Here is a 15,180-nt window from a genome sequence, read left to right as displayed (position 1 = left end):
GATCATGACCTGAGCCGAAGCCGGACGCTTAACCGACTGAGCCACCCAGGCGCCCCTATCTACTCTAAATTTTAAAAAGGAGACACCAGATTTAGGATTTCCTCATTTGCTCCCATCAGCAGTTTAAATTTTGCTCCACCACTAATACTGTGCCAGGAATGAACCTTGTCAAATTAAAATTTCATGAAGTAGTCTAGGGTACCAGTGCTATTCAGAGAATGCTAAAACCACTACCCTGTATAGGATACTAAGAATGTTTTATAACCGTAATTTGAAAAGCACTGACCTGGAAGAGGACTATATTAATTTTCTGTGATGGTGATAAGATCTGGGCTTAAAATGAGATAAATAATTTCCTAGTTTGCACAGGGTTTAAAAATTATGAAGATCTTCGGTTAGTAAAAAATTATTTTCCTTCCTCTTTACTTTTTTCTTTTGCTCACAAACAACAACAACAACAACAACAACAACAACAACAACAACAACAACAAAGGAACCAAATCTAAGAGCTGGTCATATCCTGTTTGGTAAAATCTTTATCCAGTCACATAAGGGGAAGTTGGGAACACTCAACAAAAATCCTTCTCTGTATTTCCACAGAATATTAATAAAAATACTAAATAAATAAATAAATAAATAAATAAATAAATAAATAAATAAAATTTGCTCCATGGATATTGGCAAAATATAATGAATATATAAAAATCAGAGCCCAGATTGACAACCTCATAATACTGAGAATTTCTATTTCTGCCAAATTGATCTACTGATAAAACGCAATCCCAGTTAAAATCCCAGCAGGTTTTTTGTTGAAAATGCCAAACTAAGGGGCGTCTGGGTAGCTCAGTTGCTTAAGCATCAGACTCTTGGTTTCAGTTCAGGTCATCTCACAGTTCATGAGTTCAAGCCCCACATCGGGCTCTGTGCTAACAGTGTGGAGCCTGCTTGGGATTCTCTCTCTCCTCCTCTCACTGTCTCTCTCAAAATAAAGTAACCTTAATTTAAAAAATGCCAAACTGATTCTCAAATTTACATGGAAATGCACAGGACCTAGACGAGTGGAAACTATTTTGAAAAAAGAATAAAGTTGCAGGACTTAAACTAATTTCGAGACTTACGATAAAACTGCAACAATTGAGACAGTGTGTTTCTGGCATGAAGACAGATATACAGAGCAAGTGAACAGAGGACCTAGAAATAGACTGATACATACATACATACACACATACGTGTACATGTGGTCAATAAGCAAGAAATGGTGTTGACACAATTAGCTATCTGTATGGAAAAGAATGATCCTCAACCCTTACTGAACAAGATAAGTAAAAAACAAATTCAAAATGGACCACAGACCTAAATACAAGACCTAAAACTGTAAAACTTCTAGGAGAAAGCACAGGTGAAATCTACCTTGAGTTAGGCAAAATTTCTTAGAGTAAGATACAAAAAACTCAACATAAAAGAGAAAAAAATTGATAAATTGTGCTTTACCAAAATTTAAAACTTTTGTTCTGTGTAAGACTCCTAAAAAGAATATAAAAGGCATGCCAGATAGGAGAAAATATATGCAAAACACAAATCTGATAAAGGACTTGTATCCAGAACATATTAAGAACTCTTATAATAATAGACAACCAGGAAAAAGTAGACAAAAAGTCTGGACATTTCTCTCAAGCAGATAGATACACAACAGGCCAAGAACAGATGCTCAACATCATTAGTCATCAGTGAGAGATAACAGAAAATATACATATTGTTCTCTGACCCTGGTTCCTGGCACAAAACTCCTAGAACCCTTATAATTTCCTAAGTGATAAGAACACTAGGTGCATCTCTTGTTTTAATATTTGGCTTTTGACCCCCTCCCTGACACTGGGCTCCTAAAACCTTTCTTAATCCCTAAGCGATAAGCACTAGCAGCATATTGTGTTCTACTGAGATGACTCTGAGCTCCTGGATGGCTTCTGGATGGGGGTGGGTCACTAGAAAGACCAAGCCATGATTAGAAGGTTGGAATTTTCAGCCCTATCCTCCAGAGAGGATTCCATACTTAGGGCTGAAAATGGAGTTAATAATTGATCATGCCTACATGAGGAAGCCTCCATAAAGTCCCAATAGTAGAGGGTTCAGAGAGCTTCCAGGTTGTCCAACACATCCATACCAGGAGGGTGATGCACCCCAACTCCATAGGGTCAGAAGCTCCTGCACTCAGGACCCTCCCAGACCTCACCCTATATATTTCTTCATCTAGCTGTTCACTTTTATTTATCTTTTAATAAACTGGTATACATAAGCGTTTCCCTGAGTTCTGTGAGCCACTCTAGTAAATTAATAGAATTTATGAAAGGGATGCTAGAATCTCCAATCTATAGATGGTTGGTCAAAAGCACAGGTAATAACCTAGATTTGTAACTATTGTCCAAAGTGGAGGGATGGGTGTGGGACTAAGCCCTTCACCTGTGAGATCTGATGTTATCTCTGCATAAATAGTGTCAGAATTGAGTTGAATTATAGGAATTCAGGTAGTATCACAGGAAATTACTTGGTGGGGGAAAATGACCCCACACATTTCGTGGCCAGAAGTGATCTACTCTATGTGAATACTAAAGAGACACAGACACCCGGGAGAAAAACACAGGAGGAAGGACTGGGTTTTGCCCCACACAGGTGGAACATTGTAGGTTTTTCCTTTTATTTTATAATCAGGGAAATGCAAATTAAAACCACATTGAAGGGCACCTGGGTGGCTCAGTTAAGCGTCTGACAGCTCGGGTCATGATCTCATGGTTCTTGAGTTTGAGCCCTGCGTCAGGCTCTGTGCTGACAGCTCAGAGCCTGGAGCCGGCTTCAGATTCTGTCTCCCTCTCTCTCTGCCCCTCCCCCGGCTCACACTCTGTCTCTCTCAAAAATAAATAAACATTAAAAAAAAAAAATACCCACACTGAGATACCACTACATACATAATAGAATGGCCAAAATTAAAGAGACTGATCATAACCAAGTCTTGACATAGCGGCAGAGCAGTTGGAAGTCTCAAACAGTAGAAATAAAAAATGGTACAGTCACTTTGGAAAACAATCTCTTGGTTTCTTATAGAGTAAAACATACACTTATCACATGACCCAGCAATCCCACTCTTAGGTCTTTACACAAGAAAACTATGGCCCTATGAAGACCTGTACTCAAATGTTAATAGCAGCATTCTTCATAACAGGCAAAATCTAGAACTAATCCAAATGTCAATCAACTGCAGAATGAATAAATAGTATAACCATACAATGGAACACTACCCAGCAATAACAAAGGAAGAAACTGATACATGCAAAAACACAGATGAATCTTAAAAGCATTATCCCAAGTTAAAGAGTCAGATAAGAGACTATATACAGTATGATTCCATTTATTTGAAATCATAAAAAGGGCAAAATTATAGAGATAGAAAGTAAGTGGCTGCCAAAGGCCAGAAGACAGTGGGAAAGATTCACTGTCAAGGGGCAGGACTGTGGTAGTAGTGACACAACTGTAAATGCATTTGTCAAAACTCAAATTACACGCTTAAAATGGAATTTTATTATATATAAATTCTACCTCAATAAAATTGATTAAAAATTCAAAGGCGGGGGGCACTTGGAGGCTTACTTGGTTGACCATTGGATTCCTGGTTTTGGCTCAGGTCATGATCACACGGTTTGTGAGTTCAAGCCCCGCATTGAGCTCTACACTGGTGGTGCAGAGCCTTCTTGGCATTCACTCTCTCTCCCTCTCGGCTTTTGCTCTGCTTGTGCCCTATCTCAAAAAATAAACTTAAAAAAAATTCAGGGGAGCCTGAGTGGCTCAGCCAGTTAAGCTTCGGATTTCGGTTCCACATCAGGCTCTGCACAGACAGCACAGAGCCTGCTTGGGATTCTCTCTCTCTCTCCCTCTCTACCCCTCCCCTGATCACGTTCTCTATCTCAAAAATAAATAAACATTAAAAAAAATTTGATAAACTAAAAAAAATTCAAAGACATTTAGCAGGAATTTGCTATATATATATATATATATATATATATATATATATATATATGTATATATATAATACTATTAAATTTATTCAAGCTAATATTTTCTGTTACCATGTATCAGAAAATGGAACTTTCACTGTGATATATCAACATCAAACGTCAGGAATTATTAAACTGCATAGAGTTCTTATCCCTTTTAAGATTTTTTTTTTTTTAAAGTAATTGCTACACCCAATGTGGGGCTCAAACTCACAACCCTGAAATCATGAGTAACGCACTCCACCAACTGAGCAAGCCAGGCATGCCAAGTTCTTATCTCTTAAAAAGAGATTCAGGGGCACCTGGGTGGCTCAGTCAGTTGGGTGTCCGACTTCGGCTCAGGTCATGATCTCGCAGTCCGTGAGTTCGAGCCCCACGTCTGTGCTGACAGCTCAGAGCCTGGAGCCTGTTTCAGATTCTGTGTCTCCCTCTCTCTCTGACCTTCCCCCGTTCATGCTCTGTCTCTGTCTCAAAAATGAATAAACATTAAAAAAAAAATTAAAAAAAAAAAAGATTCAGAAGGACCACCTGGGTAGCTCAGTCAGTTGAGCGTCCAACTTCAGCTCAGGTCACGATTTCACAGTTCATAAGTTGAAGCCCTGTATTGGGCTCACTGCTGTCAGCCCAGAGACCCCTTTGGATCCTCTGTCCCCCTCTCCCTGCCCCTCCCCCTCTAGGGATCTCTCTCTTTCTCTCAAAAATAAATAAACATTAAAAAAAAAAAAAAAGCCCCATCATCAGGGCTTCCAAGTTTGGTTTTGACCCTGGTTTTGCAAAAATCTTCAAATGTCTAATCATCTTAAATTTATGAAAATAATAGAAACACGCCAAGTTTTCACAATTAATTTACCATTTTTCAACAATTTAGGGCATTTGGGTAATGATAAATACACAGTGTTTTTATGCTACCTAGTCATGAAACACAAGGGACAGAGGAAGGAAGAATTTCAGCTCCCTCCAGACTCTTGAATGTGACCTTGAACAAGTCATTTTAAATCTTCCACAGCCATTATTTCCTAATATGCAAAAAGAAGACAGTAAAACCAAAGGAATGTTCCATAGAAGATGAGACTCTTCCAAATTATACACAAGTGTGTTCTCATGATTTGGGGCACACTTGGGATAAAACAGCTTGTACCAAGTGCTAAGAACATGAGACACCAGGAAGAAGAAAATTTACAGAGCTGTCCAAGTTAGAGACTACTTAATCAAACTTATTAATGAAGGATACCTGATCAAAAAAGCTAAAAGCTACAATTCTAAGATAGGATCAGGATAGGTTACAGGTCTACATACACAGAAACTGGTCACTGCATACTAATTACAGGGTTGTGGGTGGGATTTTTTGTTTTGTTTTCAGAATTCTCAAATCTACCAATTTCATGAGAACACAAATATACAATTTAGTGGACAACATGGTTTCATTTCAACTTGTGAAGAGAACCTGTGAAGAGTTGTAATAAGAGCCATAAAAAATGGTAAGGTCACATGTATTTTACCCTGGAATTTATTTTACTATGCAATATAAAGCTAAAGCTGCTGCTGATTCCCTTATAGCATTTGTGCACTGATACCCTGTTAAAGAAACTGAAAACCAAACCAAGTAAACATGCCCTTTGGGAAGCTGGTGAATAGATTCAAAATAAAATGAAAACCTAATTCAGAATGTTCCTACTCTCTACCTTTCCTTACTGAGTTGTTCTGTAATCTGAGAAGTCCATACACTCTAAAGATACGCTTCTAGTCAGACAAGTGGTTGGACATTTATGGATGGCAGATGGCAAATGTCACCCAAAACTACTATAGAGGGAGCATAGTGAAGCAAGGGTAAAGTTTATCCACAGAACTTACTGCGCTGTAGAAATTGCTTGTTATTTTGTCTTCTTCACTACACTGCAAGCTCCATGAGGTAAGAGACCTTGTAGGCCTGACTCACTGCTGTATCCCTGATACATAATATTCATTCAATAGAAAAAAATACTGTTTTTGAGAGAAAGAGAGAGAGCACAAGTGGAGGAAGGGCAGAGGGGCAGGCAGAGAGAGAGAATCTTAAGCAGGCTCCATGCCCAGCACTGCCCAGCAAGGAGCCTGATGCGGGGCTCAATCTCACCACCCTGGGATCATTACCTGAGCTGAAATCAAGAGCCGAGTGAGCCATCCGGGCGCCCCACATTCAATAAATACTGACTCACTGACTAAACACAGAGACACTATAACTCAAAGTCTAGTCATGAGCTTTAAAAATATAGGAACTTAGGGGCACCTGGGTGGCTCAGTCGGTTAAACGTACGACTTCGGCTCAGGTCATGATCTCACCACTCGTGAGTTCGAGCCCTGTGTAAAGCTCTGTACTAACAGCTCAGAGCCAGGAGCCTGCTTCGGATTCTCTGTGTGTCTCTCTCTCTCTCTGCCCTCCCCCTGCTCCCACTATCTCTCTCTCTCTCTCTCTCTCTCTCTCTCTCTCTCTCTCTCTCTCTCAAAAATAAACATTTTAAAAAAATGTAATAACTTACGGGCAGCTGGCTGGCTCGGGGTTGCGAGATCAAGCCCCATACTGAGTGTGGAGAGTACCTAAATAAATAGGCTTAAAAAAAAATTAAGAACTTGTGCCATCCATTTATCTAAGGATGACTGGGATATACTAATTAAGCTCACAAAGACCTGATTTAATAAACCAAAATGCTAAATGGCAAATATTAACTGGGATGACAATGTGAAGTTTTTCATCTGAATATAGCATCTTTTACTGGTCAAAAGGTGATTAAACACCAGAACAGAACAGGCTTTGTGAGCAGAGTATATGGAAGTAGAGAATCTCAGGGGAGACATTAATTTGCAGCTGACTGATCTTTACTTTTAGAGATGTAAACATCTCTATGTTTACAGAACAGATTACCTTTTAGAATCAAAGCACCATCTCGGACTAGTGCCAGCCAATTCCTACAAGGAAGCCACTCGTCCTTTTTCAATATTCTATATCACTTACTGAAGGTTCTGCACCCAAATCCCAATGTGTACAGGGGCGGGGTGAGGTGCTTCCCCCCAACACTACCAAACAGTTGTCAGAAACCAGCTGGGTGTCCTACAATTCAATTGAGTTTTGACACTATCTACCTGGAGATACTGTCAGACCCCACAGGTTAAGGGTTCAGTTCTACAAAACTGCCCTAGTTGCAAGTCCAGGCGGTCATGGGTGCTATAGACCAGAGGTTCTGATGACTCCCTCCTTGGGTTTGATTTGCTAGAGTGGCTCCCAGAACTCAGAGAAACATTCTACTTACCAGGTTTACTGGTTTAGTATAAAAAGATATAACTCAGAAGCAGCCAGATGAAGAGATGCATAAGGGCAAAGTATGGGGAAAGAGTGCAGGGCTTCCCTGCCCTGAGGGTGTGCACCACTCTCCCAACACCACCCACTGTGTATTCACCAACCTGGAAGCTCTCCAAACACAGTCCTTTTGGGTTTTTATGGAGGCTTCATTATATAGGCATGATTGATTAAATCACTGGCCAGGGGCAATTGATTCGACCTCCAACCCCCTCCTCTCCCCATGCTGAAGGCTGGGGGATGGGACTGAAAGTTCCAACCCTCTAATCACAGGGCTGGGTCCCCTGGCAACCAGCCCCCATCATTAGGTTACCTAGGTGCTTTCCAAAAGTCGCCTCATTAACATAACAAAAGACACACTTATAGCACTTAGGAAATTCCAAAGGCGCTCTTTGCCAGAAACTGGACAAAGACCAAATATATTTCTTATTATTAATCACAATATCATAGTTACCAATAGCAATTCTACCCTTAAAATATTACTCTATTATAACTTGCAAGACTAAAGGTTGTCTCTTTGCTATTTACATTTTAATTTGTAGAATTCCAGAAGGGATTTTAGAGTTACTAGAAACTCAGTAGCTACTCATTTACACAGTTTGGGAAAAAAAGTCTGCAGAGATGATTTCATACTTTATAAATTCTTATTTATGCTGTATATGTACAGTGATGCTTCTTGATGTGGCCCCCAGGCTGTGAGGCCTGAGCTTTACCACAGCCCTGTGCCTACCTATTATTATAAGGAGAAAGAGCAAGGAAGCCAGAGGAATATTTTAGGGCACTGATTTTCTATTCTGTTTTGGTATGGACTTCTATGAGAATTTAATTAAATCTTCCATAACCTTCTTCCTAGAAAAATGCATATGCACACAAATATTGATAAACTTTTTTGGCTGTTCCTGGATCCCCTAACACTTAATCATGGGTCCCAGCGTAAGGACTCTTGCCTTAAGGACATACCTACATAGAGTCGAAGATAATGAATGTAGTCTAGTGTTGGCTTGATATTAATTTGGAGTCATGCCATTAGACTGACAGGATGCCAAAGGCAAAGCCATCAATTAAAGAATGACTAAAGATCTAAACCAAAGGTCCTCCTTTATCAGGAACTGTAGTGATAAAACAATCATGTTGGCCATCTGCATCCATATTACAGCAATCAGTCCTGGTATCTTTAAATGCAACAGATGACATGTAGTATTAACAATATTTATTGAACATTTATTAGATGCCAAGAATTGTTCTAAGTGCTTTACATGAAATCATTTAATCTTTACAACCATCTAAGAGATAAGTGTATTTTCCTCATTTTAAAAATGAGAAAACAGGGGAGGCTGACTGGCTCAGTCAGTAGAGCATGTGACTCTTGATCTCAGAGTTTCGAGTTCAAGCCCCACATCGGGCCTGGAGCCTACTTAAAAAATAATAAATAATAAGCAATAAACAAACAAACAAACAAACAGAGATGCCTGGCTGGCTCAGTCAGTAGAGCATACAACTCTTGATCTCGGAGTTGTGAGTTCAAGTCCCACATCGGGTATAAAGGTTACTTAAAGATAAAATCTTAAAAACAAATAAATAAAAAGTAAAAAAATAAAAAATAAGTAAAAATGGGAAAACAGAAGCTTTCTTTTTTTTAACGTTTATTTATTTTTGAGACAGAGAGAGACAGAGCATGAACGGGGGAGGGTCAGAGACAGAGAGGGAGACACAGAATCTGAAACAGGCTCCAGGCTCTGAGCTGTCAGCACAGAGCCTGACGCGGGGCTTGAACTCACAAACTACGAGATCATGACCTGAGCTGAAGTCGGATGCTTAACCGACTGAGCCACCCAGGCGCCCCGAGAAGCTTTCTAAGTATACATATTGGAGACCAAGAGGACCAAAGGTCGTATTGCTTGTAGTGAGGTCTTTGTACACTTTGTGTGCTGGGATGAACCCAGCAGTATATCCATCAAAATCTATGTGATACTAAGCCACAATAAAATGGGGCCTACTAATGTTTGCTATAAGAATACTATGTTAAGGGGCACCCGGCTGGCTCAGTCAGCAGAGCATGTAATTCTTGTTCTCCGAGTCGGAGTTCAAGCCCCACGTTAAGTAATTAAGCGTACTTAATTTAAAAAAATAATAAAAGTGAAAAGAATATTATGGGGACTAATAAATTACCTGAGAAGGGCTTTGAACATTTTAAAAGAAACACACCTCAAACCCAAAAAATGTTCATACTTCTTTCAAATATGCAGAACTACCCATCATCTACACTTTAAAGAGATAACATCAGCACTGACATTCTTAGACTATGACACTCCCTCTTAAAACTTTCATTTTTTGGACCCACTTCAAAAAGCTTAAGTATTCTTAATAAAAGACAGGAGTTGGGGCCACTGCTGGGAATACTTGTGGAAATTGCCACCCTTTCATCAGTGAGGCCCGTTCCCAGTCAGGGATCTGAAATGACTTCACCATACATTCCGCAAACTGAATCCCCTCAACCTCGTGGGAACTAAGCCCCCAGGCAGTGAAGTTAGGGTGTGGTGACCTCACTCACATTCAAAACCTTTTTTAGCCTGCACGAGCACAGTCCTGGCTGGAACCTGCCTGAGACTTTTCAAATGCTTTTTTAATTAAAGCTACAATTTGCACTCCACCCTCCTAGTTCTCAAAGCAATTCAGAGAAAGTGGAAGGTCACTGACACTAGAGGAAGACAGAAATATTCTGGACATTATTCTAAAACTTTAATTTCTCAAGCAACTAAAAACCCACAAGTGACTAGGCTGCCAGTTGAGAAACTTGCTATTCTTAAATGCTGGTTATTTGCAATGTTCTCATATGATAAGAACCCAGCTCAGGGTCACAAGTATAAGGAAGCCTAACCAAAATATCACCTGAAAAACAATGATAATATTCCTTCTAACCAAAGTTAAATTTGCTTACAGTGAGGTCTTTGCATTCTTTGGGTGCTGGGAGAGCCCGACTTTATATTTTTCTGTAAAGCTTCATCAGAACCTTCCACAGCATCTTCAAGGCCTTGTTCAGAATCACTTGATTTTGATTCTCCTGCTTCATTTGTATTGGGCTTGTCAGGGTTTTCAGACATTCTCAATTAAGTTTATTCACTTTCCTAGGAAAGAAAAAAAAAAAAAGTGAACCAAAATGTTCTAGCTCTGTTACTAACTGGCAGTTGACTCTGGGCAAATCATTTATTCTCTTTGGGTTTCCATTTCTCATGTGTAATGAGTGGGCTTGCAAAGATCTTATCCAGCTATCATATTCTACCTCAATGATTAAACAGATACCTGTAAAATGACACTTACAATTTATCAAAATTCATGGACCTGTACCTCAGACAGAGTGACAGGTTTGAGTATTTTTGTCCCACTCCTAAGTCAAAACCAGGATCGTACACTGTTGGAAGATAACACTATAAACTGCCTGCTTCTATTTTGATCAAAGAGTGATTCAATTCAGTTCTTTCCTTTCTTTCCTGAGAGTGGAGAGGAAAAGCCTTTGGAAATCATGCTTTTAACTTGGGCTTCCAGTTGAATACACTGGGCCATGGAGCTGGTTCTCTGATCCTGTTATGTGGATAAGATACCTGGGGCTGACACATAGAAGGCAGAAGCATATGAAGCATTTAGGAATAATGTATGGGGCCAATAATTTTATTAACTTGTCAGCCGGCAGGAAAAGATGGTAAGTAGGAAGTTGCAAACAACCACGATGTATGGGGTTGGGTGGGGTTTTAATTTTTTTAGTTGCTGGTTAGAACAGGAATAATACTTAACGTGTTGGTTTGGGCCAGTTAAAAAAGGCCTGGAATACTAGCCTCTTTTTACCATACAAGTTTTTGTCAAGTTCTTTTCTCCCCGAGTTTTTTTCCTAGAGTTTTCTCTTCCTAAGGTGTTCCTAATTAAGGGAGAAGACAGACACAATGTTTCTGCATTCACAAGAATACTGCAAATAATTAGCATTTGTATCATCAACACTTGGAGATCACAAAACATTTTCATAAACGCTAATTAGACTTTATTATACACCTGGAGGGTAATCCAGGGATCAAAAGAAATGTTGGCAGCTTCGAAAAGGTCTGGCAGACTCTCTTTTGCCCATTAGACAGAGAAGAATCATTTGATGTAATTATCTAAAATTTCAGATCCCTGCATTAAATAGAATGAAGTTACTGGAATTGACATTTCCAGGCCTGTATTATTTTTTTTAGGCCTGTATTATTAATATGAAGGTTTCTTTAATACAGTTCCCTCTTACCTTCCAACATCCCACTCCAGACACCCATCTCCTCTGTCCTAAATCCTATCAGGCTCTGGAAATGCTCCAAGATCCAAAAGACAACATTGCCAGCATATTCTCTGAGAAAGGACAAACAAATACACTTCTAATTTTATCCTCTTCACATGCTGAGAATGAGCTCAGAAAGGATGAAGTAACTCATTCTGCACGGTGAGGAGGAAGGCACGCTTTCTGGGTCTCTAATACTCAGCTCAGTAAACTAACCCCATCCTTTTAAGATTCTGCTCAAGTCCTACTCCTCTTAGGACACTTCCCCACAGTGTTTGCACCTTTCTCTGAACTCTTGTAGGGCTAGTTGCTGCGTGTCTAGCATGCACCATAGCCTTAGATCCAATTCAAAATATACTTATTTAAATAGGTCTGGAGGGGGAAACATGCTTACAAAGAAACAGAGCGAAACTGAAGCCTTGATGGCATTATGAAACCACTACGGGAACATAGTAGAGGGAGAAACTAATTCTGCCTGTAAGGAGTTGGGATAACCTTCCCGGAAAAGGTGATATTTGAGCTGTTTTTTTTTTTTGTTTTTTTTTGTTTTTTTTTTTTTTGGAAAGAGCAGGATTTCGTCCAATTAAAATATGTCCGGAGTGGGAGAGAAGGTGAAAAGGGAGGCATTTCACTCAAAGGGCACACGTGAAGGCACACGAAAATAAACAGAAGAACAAGTGGCAGATGATGAAGAGGGAAAGATGAGTTGGGGCAAGATTGGAAAATTGCTAGTTTTATTAAAAAAAACAACAACAAAACTCTTCACCTAGATTTTTAACTTCTTAATGCCCAAGACCAACCATATTTCCCACATATGCTCCATCCGTATATCTTCCAAACAGATACCCAGTAAGTGTTTGTTGACAGCTGTGTCATCTCTGTGATGTCAGCGTTTGTGGGAAGGATGGGCGTTGGCCTCAGACATACCTGGGTTCCGATTCTGGCTCTTTGCTAACTGTGAAACTTCAGTTTCCTCATCTGTAAAACGCAGCTACCCACTTCTTCGATTTGGGGGAAGATCAGACGACAGAACGTGCATAACAGCAGCTGGCACACTACAAGCTTTCCACAAATGGAAGCTATATTTATAGGGCTACAGGATGCAGCAAGGAACCATTTATTGCTTACAGCGTGCTCATTCATTCAACAATCACTAACTCCTGCTCCGCCTCAGAAGGGAACCGAGGGTAGGAGGATTCTCGCACTTGCCCTAGAGACCTTCTATCCGAGCTACATGCCGGGCCCCAGCTGCCACAAGAGACTCCCCACCAGAAAGGGTCTTTCAGCAAAGTAAAGGGGGTCTGTCCACCGATGCCGGGAACCGCTTCCTCTGGCACCCAGTGTCACTCACTCTCAGCGTCCAGATTCCGTTGTAAACAACTGTTCAGGCCGGCGAGGGAGTGGCGGGCCAGCAGCAAGCGATGGAAGCGGGGTGCGCTTTGAGCACGGCCTCGAGGGGTGGGACAAAGGCCGTCCTACGCCGCAACACGCCGCCGTCCCTGCCACTCCGTCGCCTCCACCCGACAGCACCGGGACCGGACCTCCCCGGCGGAGGCGAAGAAATGCCTGTGGTTTCCACCTCACGGCTCCCGTGCGGGCCCCGCAGGGCTGCCAGCCCCCGCGCCCGCTTCCCTCACCTGCCGCGGAGTCGGCGTGCTTCCTCCTGCCGCTCGGGCCGGGAATGAGACGGGAGGAGGCGCGGAGCGATGAGCGGCGAGCACGGGACGCTTCAGCCTCTGTCCTTCCGAGGCCGCATCCCTCGCCGCGCTGAGGGCCGTCCTCCCTACCCGACTCCGGTGGGTAGCGGCCAAAGCGGCCGTTCCTCAAGCGTCGGGAAGGGGGAGGCAGCCTTTTAGCCGGGAGGCGCCCGCCCCACGCAGGGCGGCGCCATGTTTCTGTACGGAAAGGCGGGAGGCGCGGCCCTGTCCGGACCCAGGGTGCTTAGTGAGAGGTGGTTCAGTCTAGGAGGCGCCGTGTTTCCGTATGTAGATGCGAGAGGTGGGCTCCGGGTCTGCGGAGGGGGCACAGTGGGCGGTGGCTCGGGACCTGGAGGTGCCCGCCCCACGCAGGGCGGCGCCATGTTTCCGTACAGAACGGCGGGCGCCTCTGAGAGAGTGTAAGGCGGGAGAGGAACGCGTGGTAGAGCTGGCACGGAGTCTGTCAAGTGAAAGAAAGCGATAGGCCGCTCATTCACAACCTCATTCAAATTTTTTTCAAATTTAAACATTACCATCATGTCTTCTAGGTGCACATAATTTATCATCCTCCTCTAATTTGGGCTGTTAAGAAACAAACAAACAAACAAAAAGTCACGCCCACCACCTAGGTAGCCAAGCCTCACTTTAATGGTACAGACTCATTTTGGTTTTGAGGTCATCTCTTTTATCCAAGCGGATGCCACACTTGTCCATAGGAAGAGCGAGACTTCAGTCCTGAAAAGACGCCAGGCAGGGGGCAGTTTCCATGAGGGTTCCACTTGGTGTAGGTACAGAAACAGTAAGCACTTTGGGCGTTTTATGAACTGTGTTTTAGAAGGGAAAAAATATCATGCTTGAATGGATAAAGGAAATGTGGTATATATTATACAATGGAATACTACTTGGCAATGAAAAAGAATGAAATCTTGCCATTTGCAACAGTGTGGGTGGAACTGGAGGGTATTCTGCTAAGTGAAGTCAGAGAAAGACAATTATCACATTTTCACTCAAATGTGTAACTTGAGAAACTTAACAGAAGACCATAGGGGAAGGGAAGGAAAAATAAGTTACAGAGAGGGAGGCAAACCATAAGAGACTCTTAACTACAGAGAAAACTGAGGGTTGATGGGGGCGGGGGGGGGGGGGGGGGGGAAGGTTGATGGGTGCTGGACATTGAAGGCACTTTTTGGGATGAGAGCTGGGTGTTGTATGTAAGTGATGAATCACAGAAATCTATCTACTCCTGAATTCAAGACTATAATGTATGTGAGCCAACTTGACAATAAATTTTTCAAAAAAAAATTCATGCTAAAACAAGCTTGTTTTAGAGCTTCATCTCCCTCCATCACAGGTAGCAGGGACCATGCTTATCTTGGTGCTGGACTAGTGGCTGCTCCAAGAAAACCATGCTTTTCTCACCTTGTAGCAAACTATGTGAATAGAAATAGTTTTGGGGCCAGGGTCGTTGGGTGGCTCAGTTGGTTAAGCACCCGACTCTTTTGTGTGTGTGTGTGTGTGTGTGTGTGTTTATTTATTTTTGAGACAGAAAGAGACAGAACATGAGCAGGGGAGGGGCAGAGAGAGAGGGAGGCACAGAATCCGAAGCAGGCTCCAGGCTCTGAGCTGTCAGCACAGAGCCCAACGTGGGGCTTGGCAAGCTCATGGGCTGTGAGATCATGACCTGAGCTGAAGTCGGACACTTAACGCTTAACCGACTGAGCTACCCAGGTGCCCCAAGCATCCGACTCTTGATTCAGCTCAGGTCATGATCTCATGGTTGGTGAGTTCAAGCCCAGCATGAGGCTCTGTGCC

General features: G+C 42.0%; 1 protein-coding gene across 6 annotated transcripts in view; it reads right to left on the bottom strand.

Annotated features, from left to right (window-relative positions):
• Positions 1–13,446, bottom strand: part of TCP11L1 (t-complex 11 like 1) — a 35,199-nt gene extending 21,753 nt beyond the window's left edge. For 2 of the 6 annotated variants that reach the window (XM_045039112.1, XM_006937179.5), the window contains exons 1-2: positions 13,309–13,446; positions 10,310–10,496 (exon numbers count right to left, since the gene is read on the bottom strand). In XM_045039112.1, coding sequence (XP_044895047.1) covers positions 10,310–10,472 — 163 coding nt within the window. In that variant the 5' untranslated portion in view covers positions 10,473–10,496; positions 13,309–13,446. Of the gene's footprint in view, positions 1–10,309; positions 10,497–11,641; positions 11,760–12,598; positions 12,731–13,022; positions 13,149–13,308 lie in introns of those variants that run through there. The other 4 variants (XM_045039113.1, XM_045039114.1, XM_045039115.1 and 1 more) reach the window with 4 other exon arrangements.
• Between the last annotated feature and the right edge of the window lie 1,734 nt (positions 13,447–15,180).

Source organism: Felis catus, chromosome D1 (genome assembly GCF_018350175.1).
Source record: "Felis catus isolate Fca126 chromosome D1, F.catus_Fca126_mat1.0, whole genome shotgun sequence".
NCBI lineage: Eukaryota > Metazoa > Chordata > Mammalia > Carnivora > Felidae > Felis > Felis catus.
The sequence above is the reverse complement of the archived record's forward strand: the minus strand, read 5'-3'. Positions and strand labels throughout refer to the sequence as shown.